The sequence below is a fragment of the Vulpes lagopus genome, chromosome 17 (assembly GCF_018345385.1).
Source record: "Vulpes lagopus strain Blue_001 chromosome 17, ASM1834538v1, whole genome shotgun sequence".
Taxonomy (NCBI): Eukaryota; Metazoa; Chordata; class Mammalia; order Carnivora; family Canidae; genus Vulpes; species Vulpes lagopus.
In genome coordinates, this window is record NC_054840.1 from 26,139,655 (window position 1) to 26,163,565 (window position 23,911).

Sequence of the window (23,911 nt, forward strand, 5' to 3'; positions counted from 1 at the left end):
ATCTGGGCTGCCCTGATTTAATGGTTAGAAAGAATTGACTATCTAGCCAGTATTTCCCTCATCCTGTAACCTTAATATTTGTTATGATTATGGCTGATTTGGTTTATTTTTCAGCGTATGAAACATAAAGCAAAATCACAATACTCTACTTGAGGGTGCATTTTGATTAAAGAGGTATCCAAATGTAACAGACTTTTTTCCAAACATCACTTTATTTTTTTTTTAAATTTTTTTTTAATTTTCATTTATTTATGATAGTCACAGAGAGAGAGAGAGAGAGAGAGACAGAGACACAGGCAGAGGGAGAAGCAGGCTCCATGCACCGGGAGCCTGACGTGGGATTCGATCCCGGGTCTCCAGGATCGCGCCCTGGGCCAAAGGCAGGCGCTAAACCGCTGTGCCACCCAGGGATCCCCCAAACATCACTTTAAACGACTTTCTTCTGAAAACAAGCGAAGTCACCTCAGATTGAGACTCACTGGTATTCATTCTTTAGAAGGCCAGTTATATGTTACCTCTTCTAGATTGAGCAAGTGCCTACCACAGCATTACATTTGCTATCTAATTTACTCTCGGGATCCCTGGGTGGCGCAGCGGTTTAGCGGGACCCGGGATCGAATCCCACGTCGGGCTCCTGGTGCATGGAGCCTGCTTCTCCCTCTGCCTGTGTCTCTGCCCCTCTCTCTCTCTCTCTCTGTGACTATCATAAATAAATAAAAATTAAAAAAAAATTTACTCTCTACACAATACTCTAGGTAGGTATTTTATAAATGAAGAAATAGGGATTCATATTAGGATTCACCTGGTGAATAGGATTCACCTGGGTGGCTCAGTGGTTGAGTATCTGCCTTTGGCTCAGGGTGTGACCCTGGGGTCTTGGGGTTGAGTCCTGCATCAGGCTCCTGACAGGGAGCCTGCCTCTCCCTCTGCTTATGTCTCTGTGTCTCTCATGAATAAATACATAAAATCTTAAAAAAAATATATGCCAACATCACCTTTATAATAAAATGGTAGAGTCTGGGTCCAGCACAGACCTAGGTAACTTGAAGCCCGCTCTGCCTATAGTCCTGCTGGGCTTCTCAGATGCAGTACCTGTACAACTGTCTCAGACACCATTTCTCACCTGCCAGAGTTTCCACATCACCTGATCCTGAGTTCCTGGGGTGGGTGGGCAGGGATGCCAAGATGGTTTGGTTCTTTCTTTATATTTCTAGGACCTCATACTGTGGCTGACACGTAGGTGTTCAATGAATGTTGAAATACATAACCAAGGGAAAACAATTATACTTCCTAGACTCCTGAAGAAAGCTCAGATTTGAAGCTGGAAGGAAATCAGGAATTTATCGAATCCAGACTTGCCAGTCAGTGGAGTTGAGGTTCCAAGAGACTGGTGTGATTTGCCCAGTCATCTGGAGATAGCTGAATTAGGACACAGTTGTCTTAGTCCGTGGCTCTTTCATGTAACCCATGGGCCAGGTTCCAAAGTTTCAAAGCTGATGCCACTCCTCAGTTTGTAAGTTATATAAAAGTAATACACGTGTAAAAATAATAACAAGGGATCTGAATTTTAACTAATGTAAAGGTAACCTTGCAGGAAAAAAATTCTAACTACAGTCACTCTGTAAAGGACTTAACACTATTCATTACTTCTTTTGAGAAATCATCCATCTGAAGGATTAGAATCACATCTTAAGACTCTTCTCAACTGAAAAATCAGCCTAACACCTGGCTCTGGGGTAGTGGACGAAGATCCTGGGCTCTGAGCCAGACACTTCACTCAAGGTATGTGGGCCTCTCACATGTGCCCAGTCTGAGTGAGGTGTTCTCTTACACATTTCACAGCTCTGTTGTTACTCAGCAGGGCTGTATCCTATTGATCAGGAATGAAAATAATCCCTTCTTCTCTTCTGACCCCTCCCAATGGCTGTTCCTTCCAGCCAGACCTGATCTGCCAATTGTGCTGTCACCAGCACTCACCTAGCAGGCCTGACCCTAGACCTTCATGCCTCCTTCCTCCCCACTCAGCCCACACCCCCCCACACACCCCTCTGGCAGGCCTGGCTGTCAACAAAATCAAGGGACCTCATCAAATTCTCTAAAATTTATTATATTTTGTTTTGAAGTGGTGATATGCAACCACAACATTTTCCTTTCGGTCAGCTGAGAGTGGCCAGGTCACGTTTCCTCACTAAAGAAATTTGCCTAATCCTCTCCTTTCCCAAATGTCCAGAAGGGTTCTCACAACACATTAACCCATTTGGCCTTCACTTGTAGATTCCTTCATTGACTTCCTCTTTCTGTAGATTTATTTTGAAAATGATGATCTCACAATATTAGCTTCTTTGTGATTGTTTTCATTTTTTTCTCTTTCATAGGGCTGTATGTAGGCTAATCTGACTCAGATATTAATGTTTTTAATTTTATAATATATGCACAGAAATCTTCCCTTTCACCAACTCTTCTCTCCCCACTCATTCCAAATCATTTTTCTGAAAAGAGTGACATATCTTAATGTATATGGAGAAAAAGGCATTTATTTATTGGGTACTGTATTACTGTATAGTCCTAAAAAAAACCCATCAAAGCTCTAATGTGGCTGTGAAATGTGTTTCAGTGTTTCATATGTCTTATTTCAATTGAAAAATCCTTGCTCACAAATCACATTTAACAGGATGACAGGGTCAGGACAATTATTGGTGTGTGGTACACATTTATAAATTTGTACAGGTGATTTTCCTAAATTGCTATATGTATCAAAAGCATTTACTCCATATATATAAACATATATATGTTATTAATAATTCATTGACCATTTCTATATTTATTATTTTTATATATTTTAAAAATTTATATTGCCCTCTTGCCAATATTCCAGTTGAAGTATGTTAGCTTCCCCAATACTAAATATTTTTGTACTGCTATTGGTTATATATAGACATAGCCAATTTATTTGGTTTTCATTTCATTACTTCATTTCATCTGGAAGTAAGAGTACTTATTTCTTCCATTTGTTGAGCATCTATTTCCAGGCCAGACACTGTATAGGCCTGTGCTGGCCAATAAAGTAGCCATTACCATACGTGGCAACCAAACACTTGAAATGAGACTAGTCCCAATTAAGATGTACTTTAAGTATAAAATACGTATCAGATTTCAAAGACTTGCTATGAAAAAAGGAATGCTAGCTATCTCAATAATATTTTATATTGAGTAGATGTTGAAATGCTGATATTTTAGATATCTTAGGTTAAATATTAAAAACAAAACAGGGGAAGCTGGTTTCTTTTCACTCTTTTAAATGTCACTACTAGAGAATTTAAAATTTCTATGTGCCTCACATTTGCAGCATGCATTATATTTCCCATACAGTGCTACTTTAGGTACTTCATATACTTAGAAATGAATGAATGAGTGAATGAATGGGACAAGCTATACTTTTCCTGATCTTCCGGGACAGCTCTTATTTGTCTACCAGGAAGGAATCAAACAGACTCAGGATTTGATTGAAACCTATTACAATTCAGCCCAATCTTCTCACGTTGTAATTGAGAATACTGAATCCCATAGAAATTTGCATGCCTTCCACACTATCCACTCAATAAAGACAGGAAGCAAGGTGTTGATCCAGCACCAGCTTTTTCTCTGTCATCATCAGTGGCAAATGCCTTAGTGAGAATATCCAAAGTATCCAGGGACAAACACTCTGGATTCTAGAGGACCATCTACTGTACTACCTGTAGAACTATTTCAGCCTTTATGATTTCAATGAATTTACTCTTTGCAACTGACCAGGACTGTTCAAGACAGATACCCAGGCTGAGCTGCAGTCTCATGTAGGAGGGATCAAGCTGGGCTGGGCAGGGAGGTTCAGGATGGACACCTTAGGACAGTGGGACATTGTGACATCATCAGTGATGGTCTCAGATGGTTTCCTAATGCAGCCCTCCAGTCCTAGCTGTTACAGCAAGTCCATTCCTCTACCATGAGTGTGGAGCAGCTAAAATCAACAGATCCACATGTACCTTGAGGTGACAGACTGGCTCTGGTGAATTTTCCTTTTCGGTTTAGAGGTAACCCTTCCGTGGGCCCTTTTGTGTGAAGAGGACAATGGTGCTCATTTTTCTAAGGATGGTCCTTAAGGTTTATCCTGTCCTACTTACGCATTCATATTCAAATAGTTCAGAATATGGGGGAAAGAGTCCCAGGCAGTCATTCATTTCTTTGGCTGCACTGATCATGCTTACTAGGGAAAGGAGAGCCAAAAGACTTCCACTTTTTCCCCTACTCTGGTGAGTAAGGCATTAATTTAGGGCTAAGGCTCTCATGTTAGATTCCTTGCAGCTACACTGTGGCTCATCCCTGTCCCTGAGGCCTAGTCCTGTCTGCTTCACCCTTTAAAAAACTATAATTCTGGATCAATAAGACCAAATTGCCACGTTTTACTCAAACTAAAACAGGTTGCATTGGTCAGTCTCATTTACTCTTACGTATTTATAAATAGGCAAGCTTGAATGCAATAAGCACATTTATGTAAATGTTGGGCAAAATTGAGTCCACCCAAGTGAAGTGTGGGAGGGTGGTGGCTGTGCATCCCAGACTAGTGCCTTTGAACTGTAACTATGTATACATAGTTACCCTGCAGGCTTAATTTTAGCTAGATGAACTACCAGAAATGTTAGCAATCTGTCTTTTCAGATTACGTTTGCTCTTTCTCTTTGCTAAAAGACAGATTTTAAAAGTATGGAATCCTTGGTTTCACATGTTTCTTTAAACAGAACTGTAACAATTTTATCAGCAAATATATTTATTTTAACATGAATTTTTAAGCATCTGAAGCAACATTCATTTTCAAATAGTTGCGTATTTTACCTTGAAAAGTTATAGTACCTACAAATACTCTCTATTATTTTGTTTATGTAGCAATAGATGTGTATACACATCTGTCTATCTGTATACACACATGGAATGAGGATAGTGGATTTCAGCTACATGGTTCCATCTTCTTATTTTGTATTGAGATTGTCACTTAGGAAATAGTCTTTACAAATTCTGTTCTTAAAAAAACCTCAAAGTCTTAAATATTTGAAACTTCGTGACAAAAAGTAACATGAACATGTTAATGAATATTCCTTATTTGATCAAATATTTTAATTTATGCTTTATCTTCAGGACTTCTCCATTTAAAAATAATCAGGACAATTTTAACAAATATGTTTCCTCAATAATGATGATTGGGTAATAATTCTCCATTTCACATTCAGTTCTGTAGCTTCTAAGTGCAGTAATGGGTACAGTTGCTACTACATTTACCATCTGACCATATGGTATAACATACATCTGCCAAAGAAGACAGACATTCCATTACAATAACAAACAACATAGGCATAGTCTTAAGGCAAATTGACAGATATCAGATATCTTCTTTCATTTTATTTTTTAAAAAGATTTTGTTTATTTATTCATGAGAGACACAGAGAGAGAGAGGCAGAGACACAAGCAGAGGGAGAAGCAGGCTCCATGCAGGAAGCCCGATGCGGGACTCAATCCCGGGACTCCAGGATCACGCCCTGGCCCGAAGGCAGGCACTAAACCACTGAGCCACCCAGGCATCCCAATCTTCTTTCTTTTAATTTATTCAACTATTATCATGTAGCACATGCATATGTCATATATGTCAGGTACTTGCTCTGACACTGAAAACTCAAAGATGTGTGAGTCTCTGCCCTGGAGGAGTACACAGTCTGGCAGGGGAGGTGGTCACACAGGCATATGATTACTGTATGATGTCAAAAATGTCCTAAGTGTAATAGAAGAGTATACAAGGTGTCACAAGTACAGAAAGGAAAACAATGCTTAACTGCTGTAATCCAGGAATGAATGATGTCAGGAGATAATCATAGAGAAGATGGTCTTTAAATGGAGATGAGGCCTTGGTAGGAAATAGAGTATGGTGGTTAAGAGAATAGTCTGTAGCCAGACTATGTGGGCTTAAATCCCAGTTCTACTACTTACCAGCCAAGGAAACTTAGGCATGTTATTTAACATTTGTGTGCTTCAGTTTCCTCCTCTGTAGAATGGGCGTGATCACTGGGCACAGTTCATAGGGCTGAAGTGAGGCTTAAGGGAGTTAGTGCTGTGGGCTCAGAATAGTGCATGGCAGCCCTCGATTAGTATTAGCGCCAATGCCAGGGATAGCAGAATGAGAGAAAGCAAGGAGACACAAAGGAGTAGGGCAAGCTTGGCTTGTTACAACTGAAATTTAAGGTGTATTTGTGTGGAAGGTGGAGGGAAATAAGGTAGGTGCACAGATCCTGGCCAGATATGTCACAGCCATGAGCTGATGTTTATGGAGACTGTTGAGAATTTTAAGGAACAAATTCAGGTTTGTATTGTAGAAAGAGAACTCTGGAGCAATGGGGAATGAGTAGAGGCCAGATTAGTTAAGAGGCTACTGATGAGAAGAGATATGATAAAGGCTCGGCTGGGGGGTGGAGGGTAGAGTGGAGATTCAAAGTTAAAACTGATAAGACTTGGTGACCGATTAGATTAAGGGGTTGAGGTAGGAGCTGTGGATGACTCTTGGACTTCTAGTTTGGGTGATTTGGTAAAAAAAAAGACTGGAGGAAAAGCAGGCTTAGGGAATAAGGTTTGGGATTTGTCCAAACTGATGGGCCTGTGATGTGACCAAAACTAGTGTTCAGGCCTGCTCCTGAGGAGCTGGAGGTCCAGATTCATCACTCCTCAAGATCTGGGTAGCAGCTGACATTGTGGGAATGTGAGTGAGAGCGTGACACAGGTTGTATACAGGAAGAGATTCAGGGATGGCTCAGGAACAGGTCAGAGCCAAAGAAAGCTGAGCCGGCAAAGGAGAATGGTCATGGAAGAAGGAGAATATAGAAGAAAGTGGAATCATGGAAAACGATGGAGAAGAAACTCACGGAGGAAGTGTTCAAATGCAGGAGAGAGGTCAAGCAGAATGAGAACTGAGAATTGTACTTTGGATCTGGCCATTGGGAAGAAGAGCCTAAACAAAACCCAGGAGCTATTACCCCAGGAAAGTGTAACAATGCTGCGAAAGAGATACAGTGAATCCGTTTCATTAAGGCCCTAGATGTTAACATGTCAGGTCAAATCTAGGTGCGTTCCTGGAGAACATCCAGGCATGTGGGCCAGCTCCAAGCTTGCTGCCCCAAGCAGATCTGGCCTGTCCTCCTGGAGCTGTTTACCCAGAACCTCGCAAGGGACCGTGGTGGCCAGAGATCTGTCTTAGTGGAGTTCTGGGAGCTCCTGATAGGCGGCTGGCTCCAGAAAGTGTCAAATGGCCCTGGGGAGTTGCCAAAGAAGTCCTGTTGCTTTGATAAGAACTTCAAAGCCCTGAAGTTCTAGGGTTGATCTGGTAACTTATGCCCATGTTGGGGGCAGGGGGTTGCGGGTGTTAGTGACCATGGTGATAACAGGTTGGTTCAAGTTGGTTCCGTTCTGTCCTGGAACACATCCAAACTCTTGTTCATTACCTGTTTTATTTCGTCCCTTCGCGGGTCTCACCTCTCAACTGGATGGCCAATTGCTTAGGGGCACTGGAGCCACACTCCAAACAGTGTTTTGAGAACTCCTTGCTTGCACAGTCTTGTCCGATCGAACCGGGGCTCGGAATCCTGGTATTCTTAGCCTCCCCAAGACTTAGAACCAAGAATAGGCCCGGCCCGGACGGTGCAACTGGTGTGGTGCCAGCTATTAGGGAAAAGAAAAAAAAAAAAAGTTCCACAATTACTTCCCAAAACTTATCCCAGGAAAGTTGAACTGAGGGGGGGGGGGGATATTTAGAGCAAGCAGTAGGGCTTGATGCAGCAACTTTTGCTACTCATGCGTTGGCCTGGACGCCTGAGGACTCGGGGCCAAGCGCGCCAGGGCTCCCAGGGCTCCGGGCACACCTAGGGTCTGGGAAGAATCTGTGCCATCCTAAAGGACATCTGAGCCTAGACTAAGGTCTGCTCTCGTCCGTATGACCTCACGGGGGACCGGATGCAGCTCAGATATTGCAGCTGGGGGGGGCGCAAAAAAGAAAACACGGGGTGGAGGTGTTTTCCCTAATTTTGGGGGGGGGGGGTACTGATGGGGCGGGCGCAGCGCCGCGGCACGGTCCGCCCGGTGCTCCGGCGGCTCCAGCTCGGCCGCCGCCCGCCCCCTCCTGCAGCGGGTGTAGACGCGGCCGGCGCCGACCGACGGCGGGAGGAGCGCGTCGGGCTCGGGCCCGGGCCCCGGCCCCGGCCCCGGCCCCGCGGGAGGATGTCGGCGCGCCCGGGGGAAGCCCCGCACGCCCGCCCGCCCGCCGCCCGCGTCCCTCCGCCTCCCGCGGCCCGGGGCTGCCTCCTCGGGCCGCGCCGGGGCCGCCCCGCACTGCGCATGAGCGGGAGCCCGGCAAGCCCGTGAGACGAGCCGCCGCCGCCGCCGCCGTCCATTCGCTGCGGAGCCGGAGGAGGAGGGGAGAGGCCTGGAGGACACCAACATGGTGAGGCACTGCGGCCGCCCGCCCGCCGCCCGCCGCCCGCCGCCGGGGGCCGGCCCCGCCGCCCGCCGCCCGCCGCCCGCCGCGACCCCGCCGGGGCTCCCCGCGCCCCGCGCCCGCCGCCGCCGCCCCTTCCCGCCCGGGCGCTGCCGCTACGCGAGAGCCGAGGAGGCGGAGCGGCGCTGGGCCTAGTCGGCGGCGCCGGGGAGCGCGGGGCGCGGGCGCGGGGCGCGGCGGGGGCGGCGGGGCGGGGGGCACGGCCCGGCCCGCGGCCCCATTGTGTCTGGCGGGCGCGGGCGCGGGCGCGGGTGCGGGTGCGGGTGCGGGCGCGGGGTTCCGCCCCGCCGGCGAGGGGCAGCGCTTGCCCGACGCCCGCCTCCCTCCGGCGCCCTCCAGCCTCGGGGCGGCGCGGGCGGCGGCGGCGGCGGCGGCGGCGGCGGCCCGGTCGCTCCCTCCCCAGCATCCTCCCCTCCGGATACGTCCCGTAGCTTTTTTGGAAAATGAGAGTTGACCCGGCCGGTCGGCGGAGGTCGTAGTCGCCGAGAGCAGGGGAAACCGCTGAGCTGGGGCGGGGGGAGGCGGGCGGCGGGCGGCGGGGGTGGGGGCGGGGAGCGCGGAAGTGCAACCTGTTCTCCTTGGGTGAAATCGGGAGAAACACACTTGCTACCTTTTGAGCACATGTTTAATTTGCTTGGGGTGGGAGGAGTGATTGCTTTATGCTGCCAGTTAAAGACCATTTGTGATTTCAAAAAAAAAAAAAAAAAAAAAAAACAACAAAAAACAGTTTGTCAAGTTAGTTCCCCTCTTCTTCATAATTTTTTTTTTTGGGGGGGGGGGGGGGGGGTGGTGGAAAAAAACCAACCCCGACCAACAGCAGTCGTCTTCCCAGCTTGAAGAAATGGTAGTCAAGTCATCTGTTTGCATTTTGGGAATCTTGTACCTGACTGGGGGGTAGGGGGGGGGGTCTCTGTTTTTTTTTTTTGTTGTTGCTTTTTTTTTTTTTTTTTCCTTCTCCAAAGTGATGTTTGGCATGACAGTGTGAGCTCCAGTTGAATTCCGTGCAGGTTACTGTAGGAATGGACAGTGAAAATGATATTGTTGTCCTTTTGCTCCTGGGGAACATAAAGGCCTCTTTGAGGAGGGTGTCGTGTGTGTCTGTGCTCGGGGAATGCCCCGGTGTCTTTGTTTTTTATTCGGGCTGATTTCTGCTGAATGACACTTCTCCAGCCCCAGCCTCTAACTTGGCAGCAGCAGTTGGGTGTCATGTATGGATATGGGGTTTGGCTCGCCACATACTCTATGGTGAGTTCCATGAAAATTTTCCATCTGCATCTGTAAGAAAACTTTGCCATAAAAGTGTAGGTTAATATGCGGACTGATACTGCAGTGTTCCAAGATCTACTAGGCCGACTAAGCAGTTTCTCAATCTTTAAAAAGTGTTTTGAGGGTCACAGACGCTACTCCTAAAGTTTTCAGACTCTTGGCATGTAGACGAGTAGGGTTAAGTGATGAAATGTAATTTCCCTGGTAAACACTCTATGAGGGCGCTGAAATTCGCTCTGATCATCATAATCTCTAAATCAGCAGCATCCTCCAGAAATCAGGCTCTTGATAATGCTCATCACCTGCTTAGGATTTCAGGATTCATGTGGTTCATGCAAAGAGTTCAGCCTGGATTGGAGCTTGCAAGTTTCTGTCCTTTTGTTAATATTAAATTGGCTAGTTTGGGAACTTAGCCTAATTATACCAGGAGTGGCAACATACCACTAATTTAAAACGCTTTCTACCTCTGAACCCAGATCATGTCGCTAGAATTTACTTGGTATGCTCTTTAGTTTTAGAAACCTAAGCATCAAATACTCTAACAGAAGTTAGGCCGTAAGATTTTTTTCTAGTTTTGTTTTCATCATAAATTTAGATTATGACTTTCTGGATACAGTCTTTGAGCTAATGTTTCTTAGTATGTGTAGCTCAACCTATTTCTAGAAGACGTGTTACTGTCAATTCTAGGGCAAGCTTAAATGGCGGGATATCTGAAATATTTTGTATAAAAATGTTCAGTTAACCTACCTGACACGTATATGGTCCAAAGATAACCTCAAAACTAGACAATATTCTGTTATTCTTGAAACTCTTTTAAAAAGTATTCAAAATTTCTGTGTTTTTTTTTATTTGTAAGATGACAGGATTGAATTTGATGATTTCTAAAGTTCTATTCAATTTTGATTTTAATTTCTATTAGATGTGTAAAGAGTGTGTACCAGGTAACCTAAATTTTTATAGATTCATGGCATAGGATTTTTTTAGACCTGAAATGGTTCCTGAGATGATCTGTTTTACTCCTCTTCACATTTACAGAAGAAGAAACTGAGGATCAAGGAGGTTTTGAGGTTCAAGTTTGCAAAATTGTTTGTTGCAGAACTGAAACTTTTTCTCCTGCTTCACTGTTTCCACCAGTATTTGTGGTACATGTAATCTCTTAACTTACCTAGAATCTTAGAGAAGTTGTTCAAAATTGGATTTGATATTAAATTACATTATTCATTTTAGCAGAGGAAAACCCATGTGTTATTAATGAATATGTTAAATAACAATTCATATGGATGACTAATGATGTTAATTACAATGCTTTTAATGGCTTTTTAAAAATTGTATGGACTTTGATTTTTTTTTAATTTTTATTTATTTATGATAGTCACAGAGAGAAAGAGAGAGAGGCAGAGACATAGGCAGAGGGAGAAGCAGGCTCCATGCACCGGGAGCCCGATGTGGGATTCGATCCCGGGTCTCCAGGATCGCGCCCTGGGCCAAAGGCAGGCACCAAACCGCTGCGCCACCCGGGGATCCCTTGTATGGACTTTGAAATTTAAGATTGTACTTTCAACAAATACAGAGTTTATAAGTCCAAATGAATGTAGTCCTGTTTAAGTTTGTCTCTTTATAACTTATTTCGTATTCTTTTGCATATCCACAAGTAAATTAAAGGAGGGCCTTAATTCATCCCAGTAATTATTTATTAAACACTTTGTGCCAGGCACTGTTCTGGGCACTAGGAGTGTGTTTGTATTTTTTGTCTTTCACAGAAAAAATGAAAATCCCTCCTCTTGTGAGGGCTACATTTTAGTAGGGAGACACAAATAATAAACATAGTATATATTTTTCTTCTGTGTTAGAAAGTGTTGAGTGTTATGGGAGAAAAGCAGTGTTAAGGAGGGGGATTGGGGGAACGGTGGAGGCCCAGTGGCGGTGGGTTTGCAAAATGGTGTCTGCACCACTGATAAGGTGAATTTTGAGCAGACTAGGAGATGAGGGATTAAGCCACACAGAAATGTGGTGGGACCAGTGCGCTGGATCAGTGTGTAGGGGGCAAGGGGGTATATCGGGCCTGGGAGCCGAGGAGTTCTGAGCCATAAGGAGTAGAGATGGGCAGGCATGGGTGGGCAGTGTAAGGATACTGGGTTTTTACTCTAAGAGAAATGGGAAGCTGCTGAAGGGTTCCGAGTAGTATGATAGAGTCCGTTTCTGTTCTCCTATAGTGTCCAGTTACAACGATATAGGCAGTTATTTTTTTTTTTAAAGCAGTTTTTGAAAACAGCAAAACCCTTACTATAGTTTTCTTTACCTTGCAGCTTCTGTCTACAGGGTTTTGACTTCTGTTTAAGATGAGTGTCTAGAGTATACAGTAAAAACTAGTTGACCCTTGAGTTTACCTAACCATGCCACTTAATAAAAGCCACAAAATCTTGTCCATAGATTGCTTTTGAATATGTTCTAGTAGTTTGTATATAGTTTAATAGCTATGTGGAGAAAATTAGTCCTTTGGGGAGAAAAAAGGACATTAACATTTATTGAGAGTATACTGTCGGCTAGTCAGACAATTTACAACTGTTACTAATCTTCAGTCTTGAGACAGGTGTTGCTACCTCATTTTTACTGTATCTGGAAATGGAAATTTAGTGGTTCTAAATGATTTGACCAGGGTAAAGAGCTAGTATGTGGCAGAGTGTGGTTTAGAAGCCTGGTCTCTAATTAATACACTTTGTCTATGCCCCCCCCCCCCGTCCCCCCCTTTTTTTTAAATCCAGCAAATGCTCTTTCAGTATAGGTGTGGAATTTTTGATTAGTTTCACTCTTGTTTCTTCCTTATCATATTTCATAGTGACCTAGTTGTTTCTGTATCAAATGAAATCATCTGATATAAACATTTAAGTAATAGAAAAATTAAAACTTTCGGTACATATAGTAAAAGAGTTGAAAGTAAAATTAACTCTCCTCGTGGTGGTGTTTCGTTTTAAGTTTTAAAAAAGCTGAGCTTATTTGAGTTAAGTTGCTGTTTCCATTATGGCCTTATAGGTTGGGTCAAGCATATTGAAAATCTGTGAGAAAGCTCCCTTTTAAATTTCAGTGTGTGGTGTTCAAGTTGTGATAGTATTAGCCATGACATTTGATGAAGAGAAATAGTTCCAAATAGGATTCAGTTGCTTTGTGGACACAAATAAGCTCTTGAATAACCTGCTGACTATCTAGTTTACCTAGTCATTTTAGGTGTACACACCCCACCTAAGAAAAAGCAAAAACAGAAGAGAAAAATGCTGTTAAAACATTTTTCATCAGTTTGTTGAATCTGTTTTATATAATTAGTACCTAATCACTAATGGTTTGCATTGTAAATTTTTAAGAGATACTTACTTTTAAAGAGTCCTTTTCTAAAGATCCTCTTGCATTACACTTTTGAATCCCTCAATATCAAATATGATGTTCAGCAACAGATAAATTGCTAAAGTTTATGGCCCATATCTTTGTTATGTTAGGATATTTTCATTTCAGTAAATATTTAGTGTGCTTATTTATTATTAATAGGATTCTAATATTTTTGGATTTAGGATTTGAATAGATACCAGATCTTAGAATTAGGAGATTCCGTTTTTCAGGGATTATTTATTCTCTTTATGGAATGAATATCACATGACTTTTGAATGCTAGTCATTATCATAACTTCTTTAACTATGGAACTTTTAAAATCTCATTTAATTCTTTGTTTTGTTTTCACCTGAGTAATCTTTTTGTTAATTCTAGATTTCTTTAGAAAAGATGTTTATGGAGAGGAGAAGCAAGTTTAAATTAGTACCTTGACTGCTTGTTAGAAGTTTAAAAACTAATTTGGGAGAATCATTTGAAATATCATAGGTAACACAAGTATTTTAAGGAGGTTATTTTCTGTGTTATAATCAGGATTTAGCAAAAATAATTTTTTAATAGAAAAGTCTTGCTGAAATCAAAACATTTATTCCATTTACAGTGGAGGTCACCTTTTGAATAATAATTCTTAAGGTGAGGAGAAGAAAATCCTTTAAATTTCTGCCAACAGAATACTTTGTTTTTAAATATATTAAAGAAAAAAAAATTTTTTTTAATTAGGGTCCACACCCAACATGGGGTTTGAACTATCAACCCTGAGAACAAGAGTCTCATGCTGTACTGACCAAGCCAACCAGGCGTCCCAGGATACTTTTTAAAAACCTATGCAGGAAATCGTACTGAACCAAACAAAATTGAGAAACATACAAAACCAGTTTGAATCTTACACTTTCTGTAATATTTTTTTTCAGGTGAATTGCTATTATATAAAGCATCATTGACACTGAGGGGGGGCACTTGACGTGATGAGCACTGGGTGTTATGCTATATGTTGGCAAATTGAACTCCAATAAAAAGAAAATAAAAAAATAAAACATCATTGACTACAATAATTACATCGTATAGTATAGTATTCCACATTCAATTTAGTATTGGTACAGCACCTCTTGGAGAAGAGTCTGTCGTTGAAAGTACAGGAAGTTTATGGATGAATGATAAGAGGCACAGGCCTAACCATAAATAATTATTCTAAACTGCTGATTATAATTTAAAAGAATACTGTTTTTTGTGTTGCTTAATATTTGAAATTGTATATATTTGCTTAATATTTGAAATTGTATATATTTGCTTCTATTTTGGGGGCATAATTTGTACATGTGTTTGTATTTGCTCTGGGTTTCAAGCCTTCTCATTGGAAAGGGAAATTGTGACTTCCAGTACTCTTCAGTTTTCTATCTCTACATTTAAAGCTATAGATTGTGGACATGTCTAAAAATGGACTATGACATGACAATAAACACATTTTTCTTCCTGTTGAAGTACTTTTCTTAAAAAATAACCCATCTCCCTCTTCTCTTCCTCCCAAGAAAACCCTAAAAGGGAAGTTCCATCTCTAAATTAGCCTTTTAGTTAGGTTGTGAGGGAATGCTTAATGGGCAATTTTTAGTCAGAATGCAGATTGTTTACATGAGAATTGGGGAAAGGTCAGTTGATCACTTATTTAACTTTTCCATAAAAACAGGCAAAGAAATATTGCTCACAATTCCCCTCCTCCCTCCTGTTTACACATAATTAGTCAGTGGTTGCACTTTTGCTCCTTTAGGTTTTCTCTTTCACTTGATGACAATATAGAATAAATGGAAAGACTACATGCCCTGAGGCCAGGCACCAGGGTTTTATTTTCTACCTCTGCTACTTTTTGTGTAAGTCTGTCTTCTTAGATAAATGGAGCTCTGAAGCTTGATTTTCTCATTGGTAAAATTGAATCAGTGATCACCACTTTGCAGGATTGTTAATAATTAAAAACCTAGCACAGTGTTGGCACACAGTAGGAGCTCAAATGTTAGCTGCTAGTTTTCTAATTATGATTATTTTACTTCTGCATAAAACTTTTTTTTCCTCTGGAGTATTCTTTCCTTGATGCGCTTGAAAGGAGACCTTACTATGTGCTAGCTACAGTTCTAAGAGTTTAACCTGAATTAATTCATGTAACCTTCACACTTTATTTACAGATGAGGAAATTGAAGCACAGAGAGATTAAGTAATTTTCCCAAAGTCACACAGCAATTAAGAGGCATAGGTGGGATTAAAATCCTGCCAGTCTGGTTTGAGAGTCTACACTCTATACTAACCATATGTGCAGGTAGAAGGGAAGAAGAGGATTTCTAGCTTCTCCTACCTGGATTCTTAGTCTGGCTTTTGTGCAGAACTTTGCCCCCAGGTGAAAGTCTTCTCTAGGAGTGGGTAGTCCATTGAGTTGATTTTTCCTCCCACTTTTGACCTCAGACCTGTAATCTTATTGGAATATTTTATGGATTAGTGGTTGGGGATATTGGTAATGTTTGGTTATATCTGCTGAATACAATGTATCATATATGGAAAGTATGGTTTTTCTGGACTTTAAACTAGCTCTTCTAGTTTCTGGTAAAGTTAAACTGTTAATCATGTAGTAAACATATGAGAATCAATATACAGAGCTTTTAGTGAGAATTATGGGTGATCATTACAGTGTTCAGATTTCTAAAACATGGCCTTTTGTGAGTTAGATTCATCAAATCCTGAGAAAACTAGAATTTAGAAAATTAATTCCTTTAAAACTGTAAAGACCTTGGTCTCTTTTTTTGGAGTTGAGACTGAATTTGAAACTTAACGGTGAGAAGGTAAAAACCCAAAATAATAGAAATAATAAAATGTATCTTAAGTTTTTGCTTTAAAAAATACTGCCCATTATTATTTCCATTTTGGAATTGGTAGGACTTAGTTGACCAGAAAATAATTTTCCAAAAAAAAAAAAAAAAAAGAAAAAAATAATTTTCCATGTTCATTATTTGTCTTGAGGGAAATACTTATAAGAGGGATTTTTTAAAAACATTATGATCATTATTATTTTTATTCTAGAGCCTTTCTGAGTCCCCATTCTTCTATCATTAGACTTCATAGGTTTAGTGGTAAAATGTACTTGACTGTGATACTTGGCTACATCCAAAGTATTATTTTTTCCAGATAAGCTGTTTCTTCTTAATTTTAAATTTTTTTTTTATTTTTTTAAAGATTTTATTTATGTATTCATGAGAGACGGAGAAAGGCAGAGATATAGGTAGAGGGAGAAGCAGGCTTCCTGGGGGGAGCCTGTGTGGGACTCGATCCCAGGACTCCAGGATCACAGCCTGAGCTGAAGTCAGACGCTCAACCGCTGACGCACCCAGGAGCCACAAACTATTACTTGAAAAAAATTTTTAGGGGCAGCCCCGGAGGCTCAGCGGTTTAGCTCCGCCTTCAGCCCAGGGCCTGATCCTGGAGACCTGGGATCTAGTCCCAAATCGGGCTCCCTGCGTGGAGCCTGCTTCTCCTTCTGGCTGTTCCCCCCCCCCCACCCCGCCCCGTGTCTCTCACAAATAAAATCCTTTTAAAAAATGTATACTTAAAAAAAAAGTATACTTAAATTTTTTTTTTTTTTTTAAGATTTTATTTATTTGAGAGAGAAAGTGAGAGAAAGCACGAGGGGCGGGGAGGGGAAGGAGACACCGACTGCCTGCTGAGCAGAGAGCCAGATGCGGGCTCCCAATCCCAGGGTCCTGAGATCTTGACCTGAGCTGAAGGTAGACGCTTAACTGAGCCTCCCAGGCTACCCATAAACTATTATATTAAATGTGATTCTTACATTTCTTCAGTGAAAAAGTTACAGATGTGTTGGATTTAAGCATTAAACAATAAGACTTGATAACCAGATTTTTTATTTTGGAAAGATGAGCAAATAAGTGTTTTTTACTATACATGTTATAATAGTATTTCTAACTTTGGTAACTGTATACAATTGTAATTAGTTTTCTGTCATAAAAGACAACACCTCTCTCCTTTTTTTCCCTTCCTCTCTTTCTCCTACTTTTGCTCTCCCCCCCTTTTCAGCACCCCCCCCCTTTGGCTAGAATTAAAAATAGTCAGAAAATATCCTATATTTTATACATTTTACTTATTTCAAAACTGAACTTCCTTGAAAATGTGGTATCTAGCTTTCACATTTGAGTACTGAAGATTGTGTGATTGTGTTGTCTAGCCTTATTTAATGATTTATTTAGTTTCTTTTATATAAATCTTAATGTGAATGACATATACTTATTTGAGTGCTGAATCATTGTAGTTATCACATGTTTTTGCTCTTAGGAAGATCCCCACTGCGTTTGTAGTAGAAATAGAGAAGATCCATCTGTTTTTGTCTTCTACTTTAGTTTTCTATCCACCCTCTCATCCCCTATAAAATAATTTTTTGCTGGCTAGATACCCTTTTTCTCTTCCTTAAGTTGATAGAAATTTAAACTTTTGATGCCATAGTCTCAAAATCAGAAAAGGCTGCGGGTGTTAGAGGTCTCCTAGAGACTTGGAGAAGGGGCAGCTCTATGTAGTACACTCCAGCTTTATTCTAGGACAGCCTTGGAGACTACAGAACTGAGTCCATCCAACCTAGTAGGAGAACACATGGTGAAGATTGATTCTAGACATAGAGAGCTGACAGAAAAATGGTTAAGAGTGCATTGTAAGTACAAGAAGGGGAGGGTACTTAACAGGAATGGGATTGGATATTACTTCTTGGCCTAGCAGGAACCCATCCTATCAGTTCTGTGCCAGGTTTCACTCATGAGCCTTTATGGTGTTGGAAGCTGAGTAGCTGCAGCCCTTTTCCTTAAAATATATTGGTATTGCGCTGTATATTGTAAACTTTAACCAGTTAAAATGGTTTAATTTACATATACATAGACATTATTTATTACATATGCTTTTTTTTCAAATAAGATATGGAGTTAAGTAATTCATTTGTATAATTTTGTTACTAGTTTGTGTGGATAAGATGATTTTTTATCTTTGCTCCCCAGTTTTCTCGTATCTGGCGCTGTGACAGGAAGTTATTGTAGACTGAACCGTTCTTTTGGCTTGCAGAAGTGACTTAAGCTATATTTTTCCTTCCTCTTTTCAACAAAAATGATTCAAGTTTCAGGGAACAGAGCACTGGATTTAATACTGAATGATGAAACCCCCAAATAATCCTGATTGTTTTTCTGCCTCTAACTTTTGAGAGAATGGGAAAAAGTTAATACAAAGCAGTTAATTCAGGCTTAATTAAAAACTAATTTCCGGGATGTGGCCTGTAGTTGGTATACTTCCAGATTAATCTCCCAGCGCTTTGTACAATATTATACAGTGGTCACTGGTGATCATAGTGACCATCAGATACTTCTCTGTTTTTCAAAGAAAGGTTAAAAGTGTATGTCAGTAGATGGTATCTCTCAAGGGAAAAAGGTATACTAATTTTAAAAATAGTATTTAATAATAAAAGTTAAAATCAAAGTGGCTTCCTTTCAGTGAAACAGTATAAGACCAGTGTCTTCCTTGGCATTTGATTTCATTGTGGCTTTGTTGCAGTTGAATAGTAAATCTTGAGATAGTTTTCAAAAAGGAAGAATCCTAGACATCTGAGAGATGTGTTGTAGAACGTGGCGTGAGTTATCTGATACCCAGAGGTGGTACAGTTATTAGTGAAGTAACATGAGGTTAGTGAATTTGTGGCTTCTGAATTTTTTAAAAAAATATTTTATTTACTATTAATGAGAGGCACAGACAGAAGCAGAGACATAGGCAGAGGGAGGAGCAGGCTCCTTGTGGGGAGCCTGATGCAGGACTCGATCCTGGGACCTCCAGACCCCGGGACTCCGGGATCACGTCTTGGGCCGAAGGCAGACACTCAACCACTGAGCCATCCAGGTGCCCCTGTATTTCCTGAATTTTAATGTAGAACAGAGGTTGAGATTTTCATCTGTAACCCTAAACAATAACATATTTACAGAGAGAGAAGTGTGACTGACAAATCAGACTCCAGGGCATAAACATTTTTCATATCGTAGGAGATAGGGTTGGTTCTCATATTTGATTTTGCATATTCTTATTTTTACTCTGTAATAGGTGGAAATATTTATATCTTTGGTAGTCTTTTTCTTGAAAATTTCAAAAGGCTTATAAATATGTACAGCACGCAGTGTGGTTTATGGAAAGATTACTAAGACTCAGATTCGTGAGATTTTTCTGTTCTTGTCCCATTTCTACTAATAATAACCTGGGTGATTTTCAAACAAATTCCTTAACTTTCTGGGTCTCTTCTCATCTGTACACTCAGGGGATTGAGGTTTATGATTTGTCAGTGTGGGCTAGATCAAAGATGTTGGGGTTCTCAGTTGTGTTGCTTAATCCACAGAACTGTTTCCATCTATTAATAATGTGTGCCCTGCTCATGTGCTTTTTTCCCCTCACAGTAGTAGCTCAGCAAGAACCCAAGTACTTTGCTGAGAGACGGTGTTAGGACTTGGTGGGGGGAAGAATAATAGTGGGGAGACTAGAATTGCACAGGAGATCAGGTTGGGTGGGAAGAAAGGGAGAAGAACATGGTTCCCGATACTGGGAGAGTGGCGGGCCTAGTTGCCCTGCTTTATTTTGCACAGAGTTCAGGTCAGATGAGAAATGAATCGGTGTCAACGTAAGGCAAATGAAGAGGTTATTAAAGCAGAAGGCTGTTTGGAGAGAGCCTCTGCTAGGCTCTGGCCAAGGGAAAGAGGTGATTCTTTCAGGGGAAAGAAAGAAGAATTCTTCTATTAAATATTACCTTCATTGGAAGGATCCAGGGTACTTGTTCATATTGCATTGTTTTCTATTTGAGTGCAAATATGAGGAAATTCTTGGTTCCTGAACACCACCAGGAGAAATGTAGGGTACTCCTATTTCATTTCTTTTTTACGTTTGGTAAAAACAGCAAAAAAACAAGGGGGTGGAGTTGGGAGAATTGTACCCTATCCTTTATAATGGGTTTTAGAACTGCAACTAACACCTGTTAATCTCACTGTTCCTCCCAGGTCATCGACTGTTCTGGCTGGTAGATAATGTCACTGCTTCCCCACCACTCCTTATGCATCCCTTGAGAGCTTTGTGCTTGGTCAAGGTTTTGAGAGTAGCTGTACTTCCCTTTCTAGAATCTTGATATATATCTTTTAGAAATTCAGGGTGGTTGAATTTCCTTTACCTTTGAATTTCTTCTGTAAAATAATACCGAATTTTGTGTTTTACATTAAAAAAATTCTTTCTGATTAATAGAAAAATAAATCTTAAAATATTTTAATATTTTATGAGGAAAAAGTATTGTTAAGAATGATTAGTTAGCCATATAGAAATACTTGGTCATCTGTGATTTTATGTAGAGTTTCAATTTATTTTCTGGTTTCAATAGAACAAGTTGAAATCATCACAGAAGGATAAAGTTCGTCAGTTTATGATCTTCACACAATCTAGTGAAAAAACAGCAGTAAGTTGTCTGTCTCAAAATGACTGGAAGTTAGATGTTGCAACAGACAATTTTTTCCAAAATCCTGAACTTTATATACGAGAGAGTGTAAAAGGATCGTTGGACAGGAAGAAGTTAGAACAACTATACAATAGATACAAAGGTGAGTGCTTGTGACTTTAAATATTTTGAACCAGGTTTTCCAGTTACATGCTTCTTATGAGAAATCAGGCATACATAGAACATAAATTGGGCGAATGTGCCTAGGAGTGCTCTGTAGATCTTAGGATTACTTCAGGAGATCTGAGAGAAATTATTTTTCCTCTTTTCACTAAAATTTCTTCTTAGCTTCTTTATTTCTTCCTCCCTTATCCTCCCTCCCCCCTTTTTTTTCTTTTTAAAGATTTTACTTATTTATTCATAGAGACAGAGAGAGAGAGAGGCAGAGACACAGGCAGAGGGAGAAGCAGACTCCATGCAAGGAGTCTGATGTACCCGATCCAGGGTCTCCAGGATCATGCCTTGGGCTGATGGTGGCGCTAAACCGCTGAGCCACCTGGGCTGCCCTCCTCCCCCTTTTTTCATGTGCCATGCCAATTTTAGAATAGTGACTGAGGACCTCGATTTTTCCCCTCATTTTTATAAAGCCTGCATAATAATTTTAACAACTTTTAAAGAACTGTGAAGTAACACTCTAAAAAAGTTAACATATTATAGCTAAATACAGAAGAAGTTAATAGTTTCTCCCTCTTTATTCTCCTGAGGGAACCAGCATTTAATAGCCCGGGTTGGATCCTTCCATATCTTTTATGTTTATGCAGAAATATATATACACATTTTCTTTCAAATCCTTCTTAAAGTGGGATTACATTTTTTTGCTTAACTCATGCCCAAAAGGCAAAAGATGCACACATTTTTTTATTCCTAGAGATGTTAGCAAATCACTTAAAATAGCGTGCTCTATGAGTGCCTCTTTCTCCTTGTATTTGTCATTACTTTAGATTTTTGCCTTCTACTGAGGGGGGGCACTTGATGGGATGAGCACTGGGTGTTATGCTATATGTTGGCAAATTGAACTCCAATAAAAAGAAATTAAAAAATAAATAAAATAAAACAAAATTTTGCCTTCTGATGAGTAAATATTGATAGTTGGGTGTTTAATTTGAACAGCAGATGCTTGTATTGAGATTGGGATTGAATTGCAGAATTATAGTTTTTCTGATATGAAGGAATGATTGCCATTGTAAAATGAATTTTGCTGTAAGAAAACAACTTCTGTACATATGTTTAGGAAAAAATCCTTTTCTGTGTAGGAGTATCTGATTTTTGGAGTGTAAATGAGTTTGGGACATTTTTCACATGAATAAATAAAACTTAAAAATCAAGTGCCCATCTCCCCCCTATATCCTCCTGTTCATCTTAAGAATGCTATTTCAGGGATAAAGTGGCTTTAAATATTACAGTGGGAAAACATCTGTTAGAGTAGTAGTATTACATATCTCTGACCTATTGTGACCATTTTTTTTTTAATGGAATATAGAGCATTACCTTTTCCAGTTTTAGACATAGCATAATAAAGTATGGCACTAATTTAATATTGCTCCGTTATTTTTAAAGATCCTCAAGATGAAAATAAAATTGGAATAGATGGTATACAGCAGTTCTGTGATGACCTGGCACTCGATCCAGCCAGCATTAGTGTGTTGATCATTGCATGGAAGTTCAGAGCAGCAACACAGTGCGAGTTCTCCAAGCAGGAGTTCATGGACGGTATGACAGAGTTAGGGTGAGTATATAATTACCCCTGGAAATTAGATACATTACTATGAGAGTTAACTGTGGAATTGAATTGTGTTATGAATTTTTAAATACCAGTTTTTAAATTTACCTGCCTACAAATATTGGTATAAATAAAAATGGGCTAGTATGTGAGCTCCTTCCCATGTTATACAGTTTCCTGGGTTTGTCAAGATATCTCTGTAGTTTGGCCTATTCCATTTGCATTATACTTTTATCATTTGTCTCTGAGGGAGGTTCATTAGTATTAAAATAAATTACTATGCTTTAATATTTAACATGGATAAGTGGAATGATCAAGCTTTAATTTATTTCTTAATGTGAGGCTGGGAACTTTGAATTTATAAATAAACTCCTAGAATATAAAATCCTGGGAGTTACTAATCACTTTCTGCTCCACTTATACCTTGACCAGCTGATGAGCTAAATGTCTTAAAAAGTTAAAAAGTCGTGGATAGAGATGTACCTATGGCGTCTAGTTGTCCATAGTTAATGAGGATGTGAAAAAGTATTTGGTTTATGGATAGGTAATGGGTTGCTGCCCTTTGTTTTTAGTGAGTGACTAGTAATAATAGCTAACATTTGTTGGACATTCATTTTATTTCAGGAGCTGTGCTAAATAAATATTTTCACCTATGCAACTTTGTGAGCGAAGTAGTGTTTATACTCATTTTAGAGACGAGGAAAGTGAGGTACAGAGAAATTATAGAATTAGGTAAGATTAGAGCCAGGATTTGAACCCAGGCATTCTGATTCTTGAGCCTGAGGGACATTGTAATCAGAGTCCAGAAAAGACAGAAAAACCATGTGAGTAATTTGAAAAGGGAAAATTTTAAAGATCAAAATGTGTAAAAGAGGTAATAAAAAAGAGGTGTAACAGAAGTGGTAGTTGCAGGAAGCTTCCCTCACCCTTATGGTGGAGGTAAGTGAGCAAGGAAGGAACCTAGGAAAGAAAAATCTCTGCAAGGTTGAGATTCAGGAGCTCAGAGGAGAGGGTGTGTGGCCGCTGCAGGAACACGGTGCCTGTGATGTTTGCTTTGCCTGCCACTCTGGTAGAGAAGAAACTGGCTGGAGGCCACTTGCTGCGGAGCCATGTGAGTTGCCACCATTGGTGAACACTCCCGGGAGCTCCCAGCACACTGAAACCCTTGCTCCGCAGAAAACAAATAGGATAGGCTAAGTGACTTCTTCCTCTTCCAGCCTTTCATCGCCCTCTGTTGGTAGGACCTAACAGTGAGCCAGCTGGTAAGAAAAACAAAGCCTCATGATTGGTAGTTGACTGCGGATAGTCCCAAAGTAGGGCAAAGAAGGGTAGGTTTAAAGCTGAGGAGCAATAAATTAATAACTGGCCTAGACACTGTGTTCTGCCTCCCAAGCTAGCCCTATCCTGAACTTGCTGGGATTTTCTGTACTAGGACAGGCTCCATTAGAAC

At 40.7% G+C, this 23,911-nt stretch overlaps 1 protein-coding gene across 4 annotated transcripts in view; it reads left to right on the forward strand.

Annotated features, from left to right (window-relative positions):
• Positions 1–8,376: 8,376 nt before the first annotated feature.
• Positions 8,377–23,911, forward strand: part of DCUN1D1 (defective in cullin neddylation 1 domain containing 1) — a 30,867-nt gene continuing 15,332 nt past the window's right edge. The window contains exons 1-3 of one of the 4 annotated variants that reach the window (XM_041731662.1): positions 8,377–8,509; positions 20,628–20,844; positions 22,299–22,467. In XM_041731662.1, the coding sequence (XP_041587596.1) occupies positions 8,507–8,509; positions 20,628–20,844; positions 22,299–22,467 (389 nt within the window). In that variant the 5' untranslated portion in view covers positions 8,377–8,506. Of the gene's footprint in view, positions 8,510–8,810; positions 9,036–9,093; positions 9,809–11,238; positions 15,067–20,627; positions 20,845–22,298; positions 22,468–23,911 lie in introns of those variants that run through there. The other 3 variants (XM_041731663.1, XM_041731660.1, XM_041731661.1) reach the window with 3 other exon arrangements.